The sequence below is a fragment of the Mastomys coucha genome, unplaced genomic scaffold, assembly GCF_008632895.1.
Source record: "Mastomys coucha isolate ucsf_1 unplaced genomic scaffold, UCSF_Mcou_1 pScaffold11, whole genome shotgun sequence".
Lineage (NCBI taxonomy): Eukaryota > Metazoa > Chordata > Mammalia > Rodentia > Muridae > Mastomys > Mastomys coucha.
The window spans coordinates 12,417,301-12,437,746 of NW_022196893.1; the positions used below are offsets into that span (position 1 = coordinate 12,417,301).

Sequence of the window (20,446 nt, forward strand, 5' to 3'; positions counted from 1 at the left end):
GAGTTGGGATTACTGGGCAGTATGGGAAGTAATGGCATATAATACTATGAAATGAACCCGGTAGTGATGGCTCACACCTTTAATCCCAGCATTTGGAAGGCAGATGCAAGTGGAGTTCTGAGTTGAGACCAGCCTGGTCTACAGAGTGAGTTCCAGGACAGCCAAGGCTACACAGAGAAACCCTGTCTCGAAAGAAAACCAAAGGACAAAAGACAAAAAAACTATGAAATGAAACATTTTGTCCTTCAAATTTAGTCTGATATAACTGTGAGAACCTAAAGTATGCCTCTGTTTCTACCCTTGCTAAAAATACAAGACTTAAACAAAAAAACAGGACTTGACCATCTAGTTCCTAAAACCAAACTTCCCTCAAATATGGAGGGGTGGCCTTCTCTGTATGTATTTCCCCCTACCCTGTAGGATCTCACTATGTAGCCCAGGTTGGTCTGTAATTTCAGATCTTCTTGCCTCTCGGCACTGGGATCAGAGGATTAGATACCTGTCATCTGGTTTATTTCTTTGTACTTTTTGGAGGGGTGATAAGGGTAGGGTATTACTCTCTATTCTAGACTCCAGGCAGTTCTCCATCCTCAGCTTCCCAAAGAAAACTATTAAAACTATTCTTTTTGTTTGGTTTTGTTTTTTTCCAAGACAGATTCTCAACTATATACCTCTTGCAAAACTCACTATGTAAACCATGCTGACCTCCACTTGCCTCTGCTTCCAGAGTGCAACACCATGTTTACACCTGAGAACAGCAGAGTATAAAAACTAGACACTACATAGAACCAGATTTCAAAATAGAGCTGTACATGTTAAGATATTCTTTAGTCTGGGCTGGAGAGATGGCTCAGCGGTTAAGAGCACTGACTGCTCTTCTGAAGGTCCTGAGTTCAAATCCCAGCAACCACAGGGTGGCTCACAGCCATCCGTAAGGAGATCTGACGCCCTCTTCTGGTGTGTCTGAAAACAGCTACTTATACATACTCACATATAATAATAAATAAATCTAAAAAAAAAAAGTTATTCTTTAGTCTGCACTACAGAGGCAGAGGGAGGTGAGTTCTGTGAGCTCAAGGCCAACCATAGCTACATATAACCCTGTTTCAAAGGGATATGTTTGTCTGTTAATTATGACATACTATAGAACATTGCATTATATACAGCTGCATTTTATATGACCCAAGAAATACAGAAAATTTTGTTCAAAGAGCATTGTATATTCAAGTAGTCATTACTTTTGTTTTTCTCATTATGTCTGTTTTCTTTCCTTAGTACAATAAATAAAGAGCAATTTTCCAAGAGAAAAAATGACACGCTGGATCCTGAACTGTAAGTAGTTTTCCATGAATTATCCATACACTCTCTGGCCCTTTTCAGGCTGCCCTAATGTTCTTGGGCTAACATCTGCCTATCCTAGAAGTTACAGGGGCTGAGGCTATCACCTCACAGTTAGTGTTCATTTCATGTTCCCTGTCAAGCAGACACTACTTCTGCCCAGTCCTGTGCTCTGCTCACTGCATTTTCTGTGCATCTTTAGAATCCCTTAGCCTACTTCACCAGCTTTCTGAGCCTAGCCCACTGAAGAGGACAGGCTCCCTCTTCTTACTCTGAAAATGGCTAGGGTGATTCTAGATTCTCAGAATTAAGAACTACCTTTCTGGATTGAAATTTTAGGTTGTTGGTAATATAGCTGCGTTTTATTGCTTCTGAAATTTGCTCTACCTATAACATAAAAGCCAGAAAAACCCTCCAATAAGCTAATTTTAACTCCTTAGGCATGACAGTTGTCTTTGATAGAATTTACAGGAGGTACTGGATGATTGATGATACCATTCATTTCTAGGTTTGTTGAGTGCACAGAGTGTGGAAGGAAGATGCACCAGATCTGTGTCCTTCACCATGAGATCATCTGGCCATCTGGGTGAGGCTTGAGACTTCAGCACATCTGCTGTGTTTTCTTCCCATGACTATTCTTTTCCATAACTTTTGTATGTTCAAGGTTACTGATTTTGTTAGGGCCTCACTATGTAGCTCTGGCTGGCCAGGAACATGCTACCTCCTGAGTGCTGGGATCAAACGTGTACATTGCTGCACCTGGACAAAGCCATGTTCTTCTAAGTGTTTTCTTTGGGATTAGGAGTCTAGCTTATTGGTACAGCACATGTCTGCCACAGTTTGGCTCTGGATTTTTTCCTAACACTGGCAAAACTGTTTTTTCTCTGGATTGGAAAAGGATCAGTACAAACCCAGTTTTAAACTATAAATACCAGCTGAGGAGATGGCACACTGGATAAAGCACTTGCCATTTAAGTGTTAAGATACCCAAAACATCTATAATAGCTTTGTAGATGTGGTACCTGCCTATAATCCCAGCCTTTGGTAGGCAGATTTCCATATACGTGTGTGTGTGTGTGTGTGTGTGTATGTGTGTGTGTGTGTGTGTGTGTGTGTGTGTGTGTGTGTCTGTCTGTGTAAAGATAAAGCCTTGACCACACAGTGAAAATCATTCTCCATAAAAGGAAGGAAATGTTATGTTGATATTAAAGCCATTATTAGCTGTAGCAATTTGCCAGATTTGAAAGTGTTTATTGATAAGTACAGTCTTAAAAGGGAACAGGTATTAGTATAAAGCCAAGGAATAACTAGTCATCCTTCTTGAAGCATCCTAATTGGAACAATATACTAATAACTTTTGGCCAGGCAGAGGGACCAGTAACTAATAGATTCATAGTATTTCAAAAAAGAATCAGAAATGATACTTTTCATTTTGGAAGAAAGGGGCTGGCCTTTTGTGTTTTTTGAGACAGGATTTTTCTGTGTAACCCTGTCTGTACTGGAACTCAGAGATCCACCTGGCTCTGCCTCCCAAGTTCTAGGATTAAAGGTGTGTGCCACCACCACCCAGCTAAAGGGCTAATCTTTCTTTTTACTTTTTTGTTTTTAAGATTTACTTATTGTTAAATGTAAGTTCACTGTAGCTGTCTTTAGACACACCAGAAAAGGGTGTCAGATCTCATTATGAATGGTTGTGAGCCACTATGTGGTTGCTAGGATTTGAACTCAGGACCTTCAGAAGAGCAGTCAGTGCTCTTACCTGCTGAGCCATCTCACCAGCCTAGGGCTAATCTTTTTTCCCAAGGAAAAGCAAGTTAGAGTCAAATTATATCACACGGTAGAATGTCCTTGCTCCCCTTACTAGACTAATTTTGTTTGTTTGTTTGTTTGTTTGTTTCTGAAATAGGGTTTCTCTGTATATCCCTGGCTGTCCTGGAACTCAACTTTGTAGACCAGGCTGGCCTTGAACTCATAAGTCCACCTGCCTCTGTCTCCTAAGTGCTAGGATTAAAGGTGTGCGCCCCCACCCCCCAACTAGACAGAGTACCCTCCGGTAGTATCATTCATCTGGAAAAATGCCAATAAGTGATTATCAGTGGCTACCTTTCACTTTTCTGATTGATTCCCATTTATGTATGTTTAAGAGACATGCTTGGTAAGATTGACGTGTTAAAAATGGTTTAAGAAATTTCTTAAAATTCTTGCAATTCAGAATTTAAGACCAGTCTGTTAATTAAAGACAATCATTGATATCTGTATTGTGGCTGAAATAAATGGCTCTTGCAGAGGCCCTGAGTTCAGTTCTCAGACCTTAAGTCAGCAGCTCACAACTACTTGTAACTATTACTAGAATGAATCCCTAAGCACCCACACATAAGTGGCACATACCCAGAGACTTTTTTGAGATAGGATTTCTCTTGAAGACCAGACTGGCCTTGAACTCAGTGTTGGGATTGAAAGCGTGTGTCACCACCTGACTAAATTTTTTTGTTTGTTTGTTTGTTTGATTGTTTGTTTTATACTTGCTTTGTTTTTTATTTTTTATCAGTACTATAACTTTAAAGGCTGACACAGGAAAATTAGGAGTTAAAGACCAGCCTGGGTATAATAGCTAGGGATATATACAGTTCAGTAGTATAGAACTTGCCTAGTGTATACTTAGAGTATGTGGGTGTGGCTATGTGGTTGAGTGGTTGGTGTGAGGAAACACGGATCTATCGTCAAACTTGCTTTGTAATCTATAGCTTTGACCAACCTTTCCTCACCGCCCTCTCCATGTAGCACAGAAGCCTAAGGAGAGAGCAAAACGCTTCTTTTATGTTGGTAGGTGTTTTTGAGATGCTCTCACTTGCTAGCCAGGATCTTCTTGACTTTACTGTCTCCCATTCTCAGTTGGGATTACAGTTGTTCTCTTGTTTCTTTCAGCTAGAAATCCTAGACCTGTCTTCTAAGAACTGTTTACTGGTTATATCAACTTTGTTATATTTGTAGGAACGTGTGCCAAGTTGGTTTTTTTTTTTTTTTTTTTTTTTTTTTTGAGTTTACCTGGATGTGAATGATAGATTTTGTTCTGTGGTACTTTGATTTTTATGTTATATAAGCAAAGTCCTGGTTTACATTTTAGGTTTGTCTGTGATGGCTGTTTAAAGAAAACTGCACGAACTAGGAAAGAAAATAAATTTTCTGCTAAAAGTAAGTCTCATTCTTAGAGGTAAACCTTACTTTATACAAATAGCTGGGAGGTGGTGGCACACTCCTTAATCCTAGCACTTGGGAGGAAGAGGCTGGTAGATTTCTGAGTTTGCAGCCACCCTGTCCTTTCTTTAAAATTATTCATATGTATATGAATAATATATATAACACACATATATAAAATCCTGAATCTTATTGAAAATTATCCAAGTGTTGTGTACATCTCTAAGCCCTGTAACTCGGGAGGTAGGTGAATCTCTTGAGTTTGAGGCCAGCCTTGTCTACTTAGTGAGCCCCTCTTTCAAAAGAGGAAAAGAGATTTAGTTAAAATAAAATAATCCTATAGCATACTGAATATTGAACTATAAAAAAAAATTGCTGAAATTTTAATACATTTTCCCCCTATATTTCTCCTGGTCTGGCGTATGTCATAATGTGGGACACAAGTAAAAATGATTGACTAGAATCACTGTAGAATTAATTTACAGACACCTTCTGGCCTTACCTAATATTTTGTGTTAAGGGATCAAGAGTTACCTTTCTATGTTGAAAAAACAAATACATCAGGTTAGTTGAACCCCTCAATATTGATAGAAAATTTGAGCCACGGTAACTTTTTTCCTACTCTTTAACATTAGGAATTGTTCACAAGAACATACCTTGGTAACTTGTAACTTTTATATTTCTAGGATTGCCGTCTACCAGACTTGGGACCTTTCTGGAGAATCGAGTGAATGACTTTTTGAGGCGACAAAATCACCCTGAATCAGGAGAGGTCACTGTTCGGGTTGTTCACGCTTCTGACAAAACTGTGGAAGTGAAACCAGGCATGAAAGCAAGGTGTCTAATAATCTCTAGTTCATTTTTTATAGTTCCACAGTTGTGTACACTCAGTTATTGTTGATTTCAACCTGAATGATTTGTGATTTCCTTTTAATCTGAATTATGTAGGTTTGTAGATAGCGGAGAGATGGCAGAGTCTTTCCCATACCGAACAAAGGCCCTGTTTGCCTTTGAAGAAATTGATGGTGTTGACCTGTGTTTCTTCGGCATGCATGTTCAAGAGTATGGCTCTGACTGTCCCCCTCCCAACCAGAGGTAGGACTCGATTTGACCAGCTTCTCATTTTGTGGGAGAGGGAATGGCCAGGGTTTTGGGTTCATGTGATAACAACATATTAGAAAAGCACACTGGGCAGAAACAAGAAGGCAAGTATAGCATATGCCAGCTCAGTCACACGGGAGCCTAGGCCAACCCAGGTCCCCAGAGTCACACCTGTGACTTCCTCATGATAATTACAAGTAACAAGAGCACAGGAAAGAATGCTTATATCTTTAGCCATATAAACAATAATTTAATATGTGATGAAACACTTTTCTTTCCTTGTTTTTGAAATAGGAGAGTATACATATCTTACCTCGATAGTGTTCATTTCTTCCGTCCTAAATGCTTGCGGACTGCAGTCTATCATGAAATTCTAATTGGATATTTGGAATATGTCAAGAAATTAGGGTAAGCATATTAAAAAGTGATATGTTGTAGAAACATCTAATTATGTATTTTGGCTTTCTCATGTTGGTTATGATATAGTGAAGCCATGACATCAATTTGGTAGATCTTCCGTGATATAAAGATGATATCACCATGTGTTAACTAATAAACTAGTCCTTTAGTTATATTTTGTTGAAACCATTGATATTATTCATTTGAAAATGAAATGTTTTCTTGATCCTTTTATACCTGTGTATAAAGACTGACAACAGGCTGAATGTGGTATGTACAGTTCCAGCATACAAGAGGCCTGGGAGTGGAGAGTACAAGTTCATAAGCTAAGGTGTGAAGGTGGTCCTTACTTTTAAAGTATATCCATCCTGGAGAATACTTGCCATCTAACTTTTAGTGGTTCACCTTACACTTAATTTGTTAGGATGGGTTTCTTCTCTTATACAGACTTGAGGTTTTAGAACCAAGAATCAAGCCTCTCTCTAAATGAAATTCACAGCAACTCCTCCATGGCCTTTGCAAACACGTAGGCAGTATGAGAGCTGTAGTGCATCTGGTTTGGGGGCTGTGGAGAGTAAGCATTTGTGTCCTTGTCCTTTTGCCTTGTTGTTTACTGTGTGCAGGAGGACTACTATAGCTTTCTCTAACACAAATGATAGCTTGATATCCTTCTCTTTGTGTTTTTAGATACACAACAGGACATATCTGGGCCTGTCCACCAAGTGAAGGGGATGACTATATCTTCCATTGCCATCCACCTGATCAGAAGATACCAAAGCCCAAGCGCCTCCAAGAATGGTACAAAAAGATGCTCGACAAGGCTGTATCAGAACGAATTGTCCATGACTACAAGGTCAGTTGGAACATAGAAATGTACCAGTCTACTATTTTCTGCCTTCTCTTTGACAAGTATTGTCCAGTCTTATAACGTGTAACTGTTATAATTATGTTAGTTCATTAAAGTTTATTTTTAATACATAAAATTACAAATTTAGAAAGGCTAGGTATTGTATGATTTATAGATAAGCAAAGTAGTGCTTGCCTATAATCTTAATTTGGAAAGTGAGGCAGGAAAGTGATTCAAAGTTCAGAAGTGTCATGGGAGTTTGGAGAAATGGATCAGCAAAATAAAAAAAAAATGTAATTTTTAATAATTAAATCTGGGGCTGGAGAGATGGCTCAGTGGTTAAGAGCCCCGATTGCTCTTCCAAAGGTCCTGAGTTCAAATCCCAGCAACCACATCGTGGCTCACAACCATCCGTAACAAGATCTGACGCCCTCTTCTGGAGTGTCCAAAGACAGCTACAGTGTACTTACATATAATAAATAAATTTAAAAAAAAAATTAAATCTGTCGTGGGTAAGATATGGTGGTACATGTCTTTACTAGAATTGGATAGGCAAAGGCAGATAGATCTCTGAGTTTGAGGCCAGACTAGTTTATATAGGGAATTACAGACCATCCTGGCCTAAGGGACACTTAGTCACCAAAAGGAAAGAACTGTGTATAGTAATTACATGTGTTTAATTCTAGCGTTCAGGAGACTGAAGTAGATGGATATCTGAATTCTGAGACCAGCCAGTCTGGTTTACATAATGAACTCTCTACATAGTGAATCAAGGGTAGATAGAGATACCCTCTCTGAAAGAAAGAAGGAAATACGTTGTTACAAATTAGTATTCTGAATATCTCTGGCATGTGCCCTAGAGAACATTTTCATGTTTGCTATACAATGAAAGCTTTTTAAAAACAGAAAGCCCAGCCAGGTGGTTGTGGTGCATGTGCACGTCTTTTAGTCCCAGTACTCAGGAGGCAGAGGCAGGTAGATATCTGTGAGTTTGAGGCCAGCCTGGTTTATATACTGAGTTCCAGGGCTATACAGAGAAACCCTGTCTCGAAAAATAAATAAAAGAAAGCATAGAAATTCCTAATCGGGCTGGAGAGATGGCTCAATGGTTAAGAGCAGATTGCAGTCAGGCGGTGGTGGTGCATGCCTTTAATCCCAGCACTTGGGAGGCAGAAGCAGGTAGATTTCTGAGTTCGAGGCCAGCTTGGTCTACAGACTGAGTCCAGGACAGCCAGGGCTATACAGAGAAACCCTGCCTTGAAAAAAAAAAAAAAGCGCTGATTGCTCTTCCAGAGGTCCTGAGTTCAATTCCCAGTAACTACATGGTGGCTCACAACCATCTGTAATGGGATCTGATTACAGCTTCTGGTGTCTGAAGACAGCTACAGTGTACTCACAGACATAAAATAAATAAATAAACCTTTTTTTAAAAATTAAAAATATTCTAATCATGGGGATTTTTTTACAGGATATTTTAAAACAAGCTACTGAAGATCGATTAACAAGTGCAAAGGAACTACCCTATTTTGAAGGTGATTTCTGGCCCAATGTTCTGGAAGAAAGCATCAAGGAGCTTGAACAGGAAGAGGAAGAGAGGAAACGGGAAGAGAACACCAGCAATGAGAGTACTGATGTAAGGGCTTTCTGTGTTCGCAGTGTCTACCTTGATGATGCTGATAATACAGAACAGGGTTTACTCTTTCAATTTGCTGTAAAAGAGAAATGTAGATTCTGCTAGGTGTAATGAGCTTAATTTCAGCACTTTGGGCCACAGAATTCAAGGCCAACTTTGGCTGCATAGCAGGTAAACTCTCAGAACTAAGAGGTTCTGTGTTTCTTAGTAGTATCCTGGACACTGGGTAATATAAGTTCCTGGAAGACTGTACAAAAAATATATCTAATAGGCCAAATGTGGCTGCTACAGGCTTTGCTGACTATATATCCTCTCTAGTATACTTCTCTAGAAGTGCTGGGGATTACAGGCAGGCACAGCCTCAAGCAGAGTTACATTGTCTCTTTCATAGGACCTTGGTCAGTTATTGACCAGGCACATCTAGACTGTTCTTTAAATTTCAACTTAATAAATTCGGGCACACTAGGTGGAGTGACATGCACCTTTTTATTTCAGCACTCAGGAGGTAGAAGTAGGCAGATTCATGTGAGTTCCAAGGCCAGACTTCTATATAGTGAAACCTTGTCCAAAAAGAAGGAAAAAGTAAAAAGGCTGGAGCATTTGGCCACCAAACCCAGAATTCATTCCCTGAACCCACGTGGTTGAAGCAGAGATCCAGTTGTCCTTTGACCTCTATAGGTGTGTGTCATGGTGTGCACAAGTACAAGGGCCCTAGATGAGTAAGATCAGGCTCCAGCACCAAAACACAGTGATGAAAGCCTTTAAGACAAGCAGGCAATACCCATCGGTAATCAATCAATCCCTCCATCTCTATCTCCCTCTCTTTCCCTTTCTCTCTTTCCCTCTCTCTCTTTTCCTCCCTCCCTCCCTCCCCCCCTCTCTCTCTTTCCCTCTCTCCCCTCCTTTCTCTCTCTCCCTCTCCCTCCCCTCCCCCCAGTATTTACCAGATTTTACCTTTTGTTAAGTTCATGACTGAATAGGTTATTGTGTTTGGCAGCTTGCTGGTTTCCCTCTTCTTTCCTTGGTTACCAACCATGGTGCCATTCATTCTTCAGTCTTGTCTCTAATCTGGACATTTGAGTCAATGGCTTCTGCAAACTGGGACTTCTCTTTCTTCTTCTTGTTTTTTTTTTTTTTCTTTTTTTTCTTTTCTTTTCTTTTCTTTTCTTTTCTTTTCTAGAAACAGTTTCCCTGTGTGGTCCTGGCTTTCCCGGAATTCACTCTACAGACCAGGGTTGCCTTGAACTCAGAGATCTGCCAGCAAGCTTGAGTGCTAGGTTTAAATTCATGGGCCACCAGCACACAGCAAATTGAGGCTTTTTCTAAAAATAAAAGTTTACAAGCTTTCATTTCCATAATGAAGCTTGGGGTCTTTGTCAGGAGGCAATTTAGAAAGGCTCCAGAGTGCTCGCTGTTCTCCCAGAGGAGCCCGCCCAGTTCAGTTCTGTTCCTTGTACCCAGAGCAAAAATTTCATAACTTTCTATAACTCCAGTTTTGGAATCAGAGAGCCTCTAAAAAAACCTGCACACAGATGGCATACATTCATCAAGCTACACACATACGCAAAAAAGAATAGTTAAGCATTTGCTTGCAAGTTAAAAATAGAGAAACATGAAAAGGAAAATAGTGATAAGCAGCTGCAGAAAATAATTTAAAAATATATATATATATATCAGCCAAGAGTCAAAGAGTCTTTTAATTTAGTCTCATTTCCAGATCTGTCTTAACAACCTAGCATTATCATTTTTCCTTTGTGCTGCCCTACAGGTAACAAAAGGAGACAGCAAAAATGCCAAGAAGAAGAATAACAAGAAAACCAGCAAAAACAAGAGCAGCCTGAGTAGGGGCAATAAGAAGAAGCCTGGTATGCCCAATGTGTCTAATGACCTTTCTCAGAAACTGTATGCCACCATGGAAAAGCATAAAGAGGTAAGAGGCAGCCACCAGGGTAGAAGGATGTGGCAGGCGGGGTTCTAAGCTGCTCACCTCAGCTGGCATGATTAGAACCCCCGGGTTGCTGGAAATTTGGAGAGAAGAAATGCTTTGACTGGAACAAGGTTGACTGGGAAGAAGAGAGTATGCATTAGAGTCTGCTTTTGAAAAATGTTCTATGAGGTTGTTATAAATTTACATGGTGTTGCATTGTGTCTTAAAGCATAAGCATTATTTATCTAAGCTTATTGATAAATTTGCTTGGGTTTCTGACTTTTTTAAGACAGAGTCGCTGGGCAGTGGTGGCGCACACCTTTAATAAGCCCAGTACTTGGGAGGCAGGTTGGCCTCTGAGTTCAAGGCCAGCCTAGTTTACAGAGTGCGTTCCAAGACAGCTAGGGCTACACAGAGAAACCCTGTCTCAAATAAATAAATAAATAAATAAATAAAATAATAAAAGGGTCTTATTCTATAACCTCCCCGTATGGGCTTGAATTCATAGAGATCCTCCTGCCTCTATCTTCCTAGTACTGAGATTGATGGCATGTTCCAACACTTTTTCTTTTTTTTAAAGATTTATTTATTTATTATTTTATGTATATGAGTATATACTGTAGCTGTACAGATAATTGTGAGCCTTCATCTGGTTGTTGGGAATTGACTTTTTAGGACCTCTGTACACTGTAGCTGTCTTCAGATGCACCAGAAGAGGGCATTAGACCTCATTACGGATGGTTGTGAGCCACCATGTGGTTGTTGGGATTTGAACTCAGGACCTCTGGAAGAGCAGTCAGTGCTCCTAAGAAGTTTGGGAATGGAAACAAACCATGATTAGTAAGAAAGGAATCGTGTGGTTTTTGAGATCATTTAATGATGTGGCTGTTCTCCACTCACTATGTATCTAAGGACAATCTTGCATGCCTAGGACCAGGCTCCCGAGCTCGGCTACATCCCCAGCCCATGTGTTTTTTTCTTATCACAGTTGAACTCTATTCTTAGATGAAATCATAACCAGTTTCTTTTCATTTTATATTTATTTTGCTTTTCAAGATGTGGTTTCTCTGAGTAACAGCCCTAGTTTTCACTTTGTAGATTCCCAGAGATCTTTCTGCCTCCCAAGTACTGGGATTAAAGGCATGAGCCTCCACGCCCAGTTTCATAAGCAAATTCCTTTTTTTTTTTTTTTTTTTAAAGATTTATGTATTATTACAAATAAGTACACTGGCCGCAATGCGCCTTTAATCCCGGCACTTGGGAGGCAGAGGCAGGCGGATTTCTGAGTTCCAGGACTACACAGAGAAACCCTGTCTTGAAAAACAAACGTAAATACATACATACATACATACATACATATACTATAGCACCAGAAGAGGTCGTCAGATCATTTGGTTGCTGGGATTTGAACTTGGGATCTTTGGAGGAGCAGTCGATTCTCTTACCCTCTCAGCCATCTCACCAGCCTCATAAGCATTATTTTTAAAGATTTATCTATTTATTTTATGTATATGAGTACACTGTAGCTGTACAGATAACCGGTTGTAAGCCTTCATGTGGTTGTTGGGTATCAAATTTAGGTCCTCTGCTAGTTCCAGTCTAATCAACCCCACTTGCTCAGTCCTTGCTCACTCCACCCCAAAGATTTATGTATTATTATACATAAGTACACTGTAGCTGTCTCAGATGCACCAGAAGAGGGTGTCAGATCTCATTACTGGTGGTTGTGAACCACCATGTGGTTGCTGGAATTTGAACTTGGGACCTTCTGTAGAGCAGTCAGTGCTCTTACTCGCTGAGCCATCTCACCAGCCCCCCATAAGCAATTTCTTAAACAATATTTATGTTGTGAGAAGACTGATCACTTAATTATTGTAATTAGATTAGCCAGCCATCTCTAGAAAAGACAGTATGGTGAGGAAGTACAAATACTCAAAGAATTTTCCCCCATATTTTTCCTCAGTCTAATTCTAACAGATTGATACAACCAAAGCTAATAATGCCTAATGCCATCCCCCAATGCCCCTGGCATGGAAGGTCCTCCTGCATTCTAGTGGATAGCACTATCAGAAAACATTACTAATAGCTTTGCCCAATTTTGAGAGTATAGTACTACTTGAAGAGCTAATGGTGATTGATTTGACTCGGTTTTTTTATTTTTATGTATATTTGGTGTTGGGCCTACATGAATGTCTGTATAAGGGTGGCTGGTCCACTAGAATTTGAGTTACAGTCTGTTATGAGCTGCCATATGGGTGCTGGGGATTGAACCCAGATCCTCTGGAAGAGCAGCCAGTACTCCCACAACCACTAAGCTATCTCTCTAGCCCCTGAGGGTGTGTGTGTGTGTGTGTGTGTGTGTGTGTGTGTGTACACATCAAGTGCTCATAGTTCCAGCATAGGGGAATAGAGAAGTAGAGTAACAGACATGTGAGCATTCTTGTGGCTGCTGGGACTCTTAATCACTGAACCATCTCTCCAGCCCCTTATTTGACTTAATTTATCTAATCTTAGAATATCCTGCAAGTGGAAAACCAGTGGTGGATGCCCCCATTTGCAAGCAGTTTAGGATATCTAATCTCAGATTGTGGAGGTTCATTTCAAATTCATGACTAGGATTTTATGCCAATTTATACAAATTTTCAACCTCTCCAGAGCTGGTCAAGAGTAGAGGGCAGGTGGTAAATTTTCTTGCCTGGCGAAAGAGGCACACAAGTAGTGCAAATTAATGTAAGCAAAGCATTAATTTGCACTACTCATTCACAAAAAAAGTAAAATCCATGCACATGTATTTTTAAAGTAGAACCTGAAAAAGGTATGTGGACTCTGTGTGCCATTTGCTATTTACTTGTTGTCTATGTTTTAGCTAGTACCTTCTGAGAAAAACATCCAAACTGATTATGATTTTGTTGCATTGTTTGTTTACAGCAGACCTTTATTCAGGTCTTGCAGGATGTTTCCACTTAGATTTAATTGTATATTTTCTAGTACCTAGATTCAGGTTAAGCCGTAGACTGCATCTTCAAGCATACTATACTACTCACTGCACATGTTCTGTCCCTGAGCTAGTCTGTGGTTTGCTTTAGTTTGGTTCGGTTCAGTTCAGACAGAGTCTAACTTACTTTGTACATTAGGCTCATCTCAAAACCCCAGAGCTCATTTGCCTCTGCCTTCTGAGTGCTGGGATTAAAGGTATGTGTCACTACACCTAGCCTTATACTGTTTTTGTTGGTATTTTGTTTTTTGGGGGTTTTTTTTTTGGTTTTTGGAGACAGGGTTTCTCTGTGTAGTCCTTGCTGTTGCTGTCCTGAAACTCAGTCTGTAGACCAGGCTGGCCTGGAACTCAGAAATCCACCTGACTCTGCCTCCCAAGTGCTGGGATTAAAGACGTGTGCCACCATCACCAGGCTTGGTTGGTTTTTTTGAAGTTTTACTGAAACAAAGTAACAGGATATGAATCTTAGGGTTTTGTTTTGTTTTTGTTTTCAAGATAGTGTTTCTCTATATAACAGCCATGGCTGTCCTGGAACTTTCTTCATAGACCAGGCTAGCCTCAAACTCCTGCTTCTGCTTCCTGAGTGCTGTGATTAAAGGTGTGAGCCACTCACTATACCTGGCCTGAATTTTAGGTTCTTTAAAGTCTCAAAATGAACAAGGATTAAGAAGGGCTTCAGCTAACCCTGCTGTGCTCTCTCATCTCTTCTCTGGTGCCTTTCTATTGCAGTGGCATTGTAGTTCCAGAGTCACAATGAGCTTTTCTGTTGGCAGGTCTTCTTTGTAATCCGCCTCATTGCTTGTCCTGCTCCCAACTCCCTGCCTCCCATTGTTGATCCTGACCCTCTCATCCCCTGTGACCTGATGGATGGTAGAGATGCATTCCTCACCCTTGCAAGGGACAAGCACCTGGAATTCTCTTCACTTCGAAGAGCCCAGTGGTCTACCATGTGCATGCTGGTGGAGCTCCATACACAGAGTCAAGATCGCTTTGTGTACACCTGCAATGAGTGCAAGCACCATGTGGAGACTCGCTGGCATTGCACTGTGTGTGAGGTAGGCATTACATGTGGGAAGGACAGGACAGGCCACACTGGTCCCCATTGTATGAGTTGTAATGTAGACATATGTTACAAACATCTGCCCTCTTATTGGGAGTGACAGAGTTGAAGAGATTCATTGTGTTTTATAAAGGGAGCTTTTATTTCAGTTTTGCAGAGTTGACCTGCATCTTCTGTTTTTTCTTCTTCAGGATTATGACCTGTGTATCACCTGTTATAACACTAAAAATCATGACCACAAAATGGAGAAACTAGGCCTTGGCTTGGATGATGAGAGCAATAACCAGCAAGCTACAGCTACACAGAGCCCAGGAGACTCTCGCCGCCTGAGCATCCAACGCTGCATCCAGTCTCTGGTACATGCCTGCCAGTGCCGCAATGCCAACTGTTCCCTGCCTTCCTGCCAGAAGATGAAGAGGGTTGTGCAGCATACCAAAGGCTGCAAACGGAAAACCAATGGTGGATGCCCCATTTGCAAACAGCTTATTGCCCTTTGCTGCTATCACGCCAAGCACTGCCAGGAGAACAAGTGCCCGGTGCCATTCTGCCTCAACATCAAGCAAAAGCTCCGGCAGCAACAGCTGCAGCACCGGCTCCAACAGGCTCAGATGCTCCGTAGGAGGATGGCCAGCATGCAACGAACTGGTGTGGCAGGGCAGCAGCAGGGCCTTCCGTCCCCAACTCCTGCTACTCCAACTACCCCGACTGGCCAACAGCCAGCTACCCCACAGACACCCCAGCCCCAGCCCACCTCCCAGCCGCAGCCCACTCCTCCCAACAACATGACACCCTACTTACCCAGGACTCAAACTACTGGCCCTGTGTCCCAGGGTAAGGCAGCAGGCCAAGTGACCCCACCAACCCCACCTCAGACTGCTCAGCCCCCCCTTCCAGGACCTCCACCTGCAGCAGTAGAAATGGCAATGCAGATTCAGAGGGCAGCAGAGACACAGCGCCAGATGGCCCATGTACAAATTTTCCAAAGGCCAATCCAGCACCAGATGCCCCAGATGGCTCCCATGGCCCCTATGGGCATGAACCCACCTCCTATGGCCAGAGGTCCTGGTGGGCATTTGGATCCAGGAATGGGTCCCACAGGAATGCAGCAACAGCCACCTTGGGCCCAAGGAGGAATGCCTCAGCCCCAGCAGATGCAGTCAGGGATGCCAAGGCCAGCCATGATGTCAGTGGCCCAGCATGGTCAGCCTTTGAACATGGCTCCACAACCAGGATTGGGCCAAGTAGGTGTGAGCCCCCTCAAGCCAGGCACTGTGTCTCAACAAGCCTTACAAAACCTTTTGCGGACTCTCAGGTCTCCCAGTTCTCCCTTACAGCAGCAACAGGTGCTTAGTATCCTTCATGCCAACCCCCAACTGTTGGCTGCATTCATCAAGCAGCGGGCTGCCAAGTATGCCAACTCTAATCCACAGCCTCTCCCTGGACAGCCTGGCATGCCCCAGGGACAGCCAGGGCTGCAGCCTCCTACCATGCCTGGTCAGCAAGGTGTCCACTCCAACCCAGCCTTGCAGAACATGAATCCTCTGCAGGCAGGTGTTCAGAGAGCTGGCCTGCCCCAGCAGCAGCCTCAGCAGCAGCTCCAGCCACCCATGGGAGGAATGAGTCCCCAAGCTCAGCAAATGAACATGAATCACAATACCATGCCTTCACAGTTCAGAGACATCTTAAGACGTCAGATGATGCAACAGCAGGGAGCAGGGCCAGGAATTGGCCCTGGAATGGGCAACCACAACCAGTTCCAGCAGCCCCAAGGAATTGGCTATCCACCCCAACAGCAACAGCAGCAGCAGCGAATGCAGCATCATATGCAGCAAATGCAGCAAGGAAATATGGGACAAATGGGTCAGCTTCCCCAGGCTCTGGGGGCTGAGGCAGGAGCCAGTCTACAGGCCTATCAGCAGCGACTTCTTCAGCAACAGATGGGGTCTCCTGCTCAGCCCAACCCTATGAGCCCACAGCAGCATATGCTCCCAAATCAGGCACAGTCCCCACACCTACAAGGTCAACAAATCCCTAATTCTCTCTCCAATCAAGTGCGCTCTCCCCAGCCTGTCCCTTCTCCTCGACCACAGTCTCAGCCCCCCCATTCCAGCCCATCTCCGAGGATGCAGCCTCAGCCTTCTCCACACCATGTTTCTCCACAGACCAGTTCCCCACATCCTGGACTGGTAGCTGCCCAGGCTGCCAACCCCATGGAACAAGGGCATTTTGCCAGCCCAGACCAGAATTCAATGCTTTCACAGCTCGCTAGCAATCCAGGCATGGCAAACCTCCATGGTGCAAGTGCCACGGACCTGGGACTGAGCACCGATAATGCAGACTTGAGTTCAAACCTCTCGCAGAGTACACTAGACATACACTAGAGACACCTTGTAGGATTTTGGGAGCAAAAGATTATTTTCTCTTAACAAGACTTTTTGTACTGAAGACAATTTTTTTGAATCTTTCTTAGCCTAAAAGACCCATTTTCCTTGGAACATGTAAGAACTGTGCAGTAGCCATTTATGGTTTAAAGTAAACATGCCAGATGAACCTGAGGGATAATAGATTACAAAGAATATATTTTTGTTATGGCTGGTTACCCCAGCTCTTTTTCCCCTTGTGTGTGTGGTTCAAGTGTGCACTGGGAGGCAACTGAGGTCTGAAGCCAACCATATGCTCCTGCCTTGCACCTCCGATAGGTTTTATTATTTTTTTTAAATTAATGAAAATATGTAATATTAATAGTTATTATTTACTGGTGCAGATGGTTGACATTTTTCCCTATTTTCCTCACTTTATGAAAGAATTTTAAAAAAAAGAACATTTCTAAAACCAGAGGACAAAAGGGGTTAATGTTACGTAAAATTACATTATATATATATATATATATAAATATATATAAATATATTAAAATACCAATTTTTTTCTCTGGGTGCAAAGATGTTCATTCTTTTAAAAACATTAAAAAAAAAAAAAAACTTAAAAGGCCTCCTCTTTCCACCCCTCAAGTCAACTTTTGTGCTCCAGAAAATTTTCTATTCCGTAAGTCTAAGGGTAAAACTTCAAGTATTAAGATAATTTGTACATGTAGAGAAAAAAAATGACTTTTTCATAATATACAGGGGCAGCTGCCAAATTGATGTATTATAATATTGTGGTTTCTGTTTCTTGAGAGAATTTTTTTGTTATTTTTACATCTAACAAAGGAAAAAAAAATTAAAAAGAGGGTAAGAAATGACTCCAGTGGGGTGATTTTAACATGCAAATCTGAGGTTTCTTCACTTGCTTTCTTCCTTACTCTGCCCCCACACACGTACACTTTCTGTAAAACTTGAAAATAGAAAGCAAAAACCCTCAACTGTTGTAAATCATGCAATTAAGATTGATTACTTATAAATATGAGCTTTGGATCACTGTATAGACTGTTAAATTTGATTTCTTATTACCTATTGTTAAATAAACTGTGTGAGACAGACACCTGGGCTTTGTGTCACTTCTTTAGGGCTCATCTTTTGTCTTAGAAAACACAAGGCTAGGCCTTGGAGATGAAGCTGCTACAGTGTCTGCCTGATGTGTACCAGTCAGTCCCCCTGCCAGCCATGGCGATGCTACTACAGTGGACATCTACCTGCAGTCCCAGTCCTTGCAAGGTAGAAGCAGGAAGATAAAAGCTGGAAGTCAGGCTGGAGAGATGACTCAGAGGTTAAGAGCACTGACTGCTCTTTGGGAGGTCCTGAATTCAAATCGCAGCAGCCATATGGTGGCTCACAGGCATGTACAGTGAGATCTGATGCCCTCTTGGGGTGTGTCTGAAGACAACTACACGTGTACTCATACACTTTTTTTTTTTTTTAGAATTTGGAATTTGTCTTTTTTTTTTTTAAGATTTTTTATTTTATGCGTATGAGTACACTGTAGCTGTACAGATGACTGTGAGCCATCGTGTGTGTGTGTGTGTGTGTCTGCTGTTGATCTCAGGACCTCTGTCAGCCCTATTTGCTCTGGCTCGATTGCTCCGGGGTAATTTACTGCAGCTGTCTTCAGGCGCACCAGAAGAGGGCGTCCAATCTCATTACGGGTGGTTTTGAGCTACCATGTGGTTGCTGGGATCCGAATTCAACGACCTTTGGAAGAGCAGTCAGTGCTCTTACCCGCTGAGCCATCTCGCCAGCCTCTAAAGCTAGAAGTCATTGTCAACTCTGTAGCAAACTAGAGGACAGGAAGCCTAGGTACATGAAGACCCAGTTTAATGGATCTCAGCACAATAGAAAAAAAAAAGTCTGCTACTTAGCAAGCCTACTATTTAGGGCAAGAAGAAAAAGGAAGTGTATTTAATAGTTTACTACATTTTGATGAGTTTTTCCAAGGTTCAGGTGATAGTCATCTATACAAGCCAAATGTCAAAGTGCTGTTAGCTACCAGATGAGGAAGCCCCATGAGAATCACTGCAAGTCCAGCTGTTAGCTACCAGATGAGGAAGCCCCATGAGAATCACTGCAAGTCCAGCCAGCCTGGGTTACACAGTAAACACAACCCTGTCCCCTAGAAAAAGGTATTAGCCTTTTGTGGTGGCATCTTTAATCCCTTAAGAGGCAGAGGCAGGCACATTTCTGACTTTGAGGCCAACCTAATCCAGCTCCAACCAACCAGGAGCAGCAGAGACTCTTACCTCTTGCCCTTTGATTTAGGACTTCCTAGCCTATAAAGTAGACTCTTTTAAAAAACATATTTGATTAATAAATAATAAGATAAATTGCATTACTGCAACTTAGCCAGAGTCAGTTCTTTACTAACATTCAGGCAGCAAGTAAGGATCCACCAGGCTAGTTCTCAGATGACTTGAGAGGTTTTTCTGTTTTGATGCAGGTACTCATGTAATCCTGAACTTGGAGATTGCAGGCAGTCTGACACTAATGACTCAAATTAGTTCTTCATACAATATAAGTCTTGAAATAGAAAAGCACTATTTTGATATAAGATGGATTTGAACATGCTAGCATTCACTCCCAACAACCCCACTTCAGATCAACTCATCCGGCAGACACAGCACCTGTCTCTGGGGCAGGCCTTAGCAATGATAAAAACATGTTTCCCTGTCCTGGAGCTAGCTGGCTGTACCCTCATGTTGTCTCCCTCTGTGTGGGGAGCAGTAGGAGTGGACCACAGGCACTAGATGAACAACAGGGCTGGGCATGTAGCTGAGTGAGTAGAGTGCTTCCTTGGAAGCTAAAGCCCTGGGTTTTCCCCTGCTATTACTGTTCTCCCTCAAATGGTTCTGTGTGAGATCTATCAAGAAAGAAAGTAGACCATGATTTTTTTTTTTTTTTTAAAGACAAGTGACTGTCCTGAAACTCGATTAGCAGACCAGGCAAGACTGTTGAATCACAGAGATTTGCCTGTCTCTGCCTCCAAGTATTGGGATTAGAAGCATGCACCACCATGCCAGCTTATTTTTTTGTTTGTTTGTTTGGTTGGTTTGTTTTGTTTGTTTGTTTTTCGAGACAGGGTTTCTCTGTATAGCCCTGGCTGTCCTGGAACTCACTCTGTAGACCAGGCTGGCCTAGAACTCAGAAATCCACCTGCCTCTGCCTCACAAGTGCTGGGATTAAAGGCTTGTGCCACCACTGCCCAGCCATGCCAGCTTCTTTTAACTCTTAAGGCACTTTCTTATTTGGTAGAAATGTTGGCTGGCCAGTCTGATGCAACCAGCTTTATTGTCCTACCTGGAATTCAAGCCTTCCTCCTATCTAGTTAGCTTGACTATTTCAGACTGATCTGTGAGCCTTCTTATTTTCCCTGGTATTCTCAACTTCAGTGTTTTAATCCTAATGTTTGTTAATCATTGAAAGGCCTAGAAAAAGTGAGTTCAAGACTGTTGTGTATAACCCTTGGACAGGCTGCAAGACAGTATGTCAATTCAGCTGATCTTAAACTCAGACATATGCCTGCCT

At 42.0% G+C, this 20,446-nt stretch overlaps 1 protein-coding gene across 2 annotated transcripts in view; it reads left to right on the plus strand.

Moving 5' to 3' along the window:
- The window catches only part of Ep300 (E1A binding protein p300), a 73,355-nt gene extending 55,383 nt beyond the window's left edge, over positions 1-17,972 (plus strand). For both annotated transcript variants that reach the window (XM_031350112.1, XM_031350122.1), the window contains exons 21-31: positions 1,276-1,332; positions 1,847-1,924; positions 4,463-4,530; positions 5,220-5,370; positions 5,482-5,628; positions 5,929-6,042; positions 6,721-6,886; positions 8,349-8,513; positions 10,282-10,443; positions 14,209-14,490; positions 14,687-17,972. In XM_031350112.1, coding sequence (XP_031205972.1) covers positions 1,276-1,332; positions 1,847-1,924; positions 4,463-4,530; positions 5,220-5,370; positions 5,482-5,628; positions 5,929-6,042; positions 6,721-6,886; positions 8,349-8,513; positions 10,282-10,443; positions 14,209-14,490; positions 14,687-16,876 — 3,580 coding nt within the window. In that variant the 3' untranslated portion in view covers positions 16,877-17,972. The remainder of the gene's footprint in view (positions 1-1,275; positions 1,333-1,846; positions 1,925-4,462; positions 4,531-5,219; positions 5,371-5,481; positions 5,629-5,928; positions 6,043-6,720; positions 6,887-8,348; positions 8,514-10,281; positions 10,444-14,208; positions 14,491-14,686) is intronic.
- Positions 17,973-20,446: the final 2,474 nt, after the last annotated feature.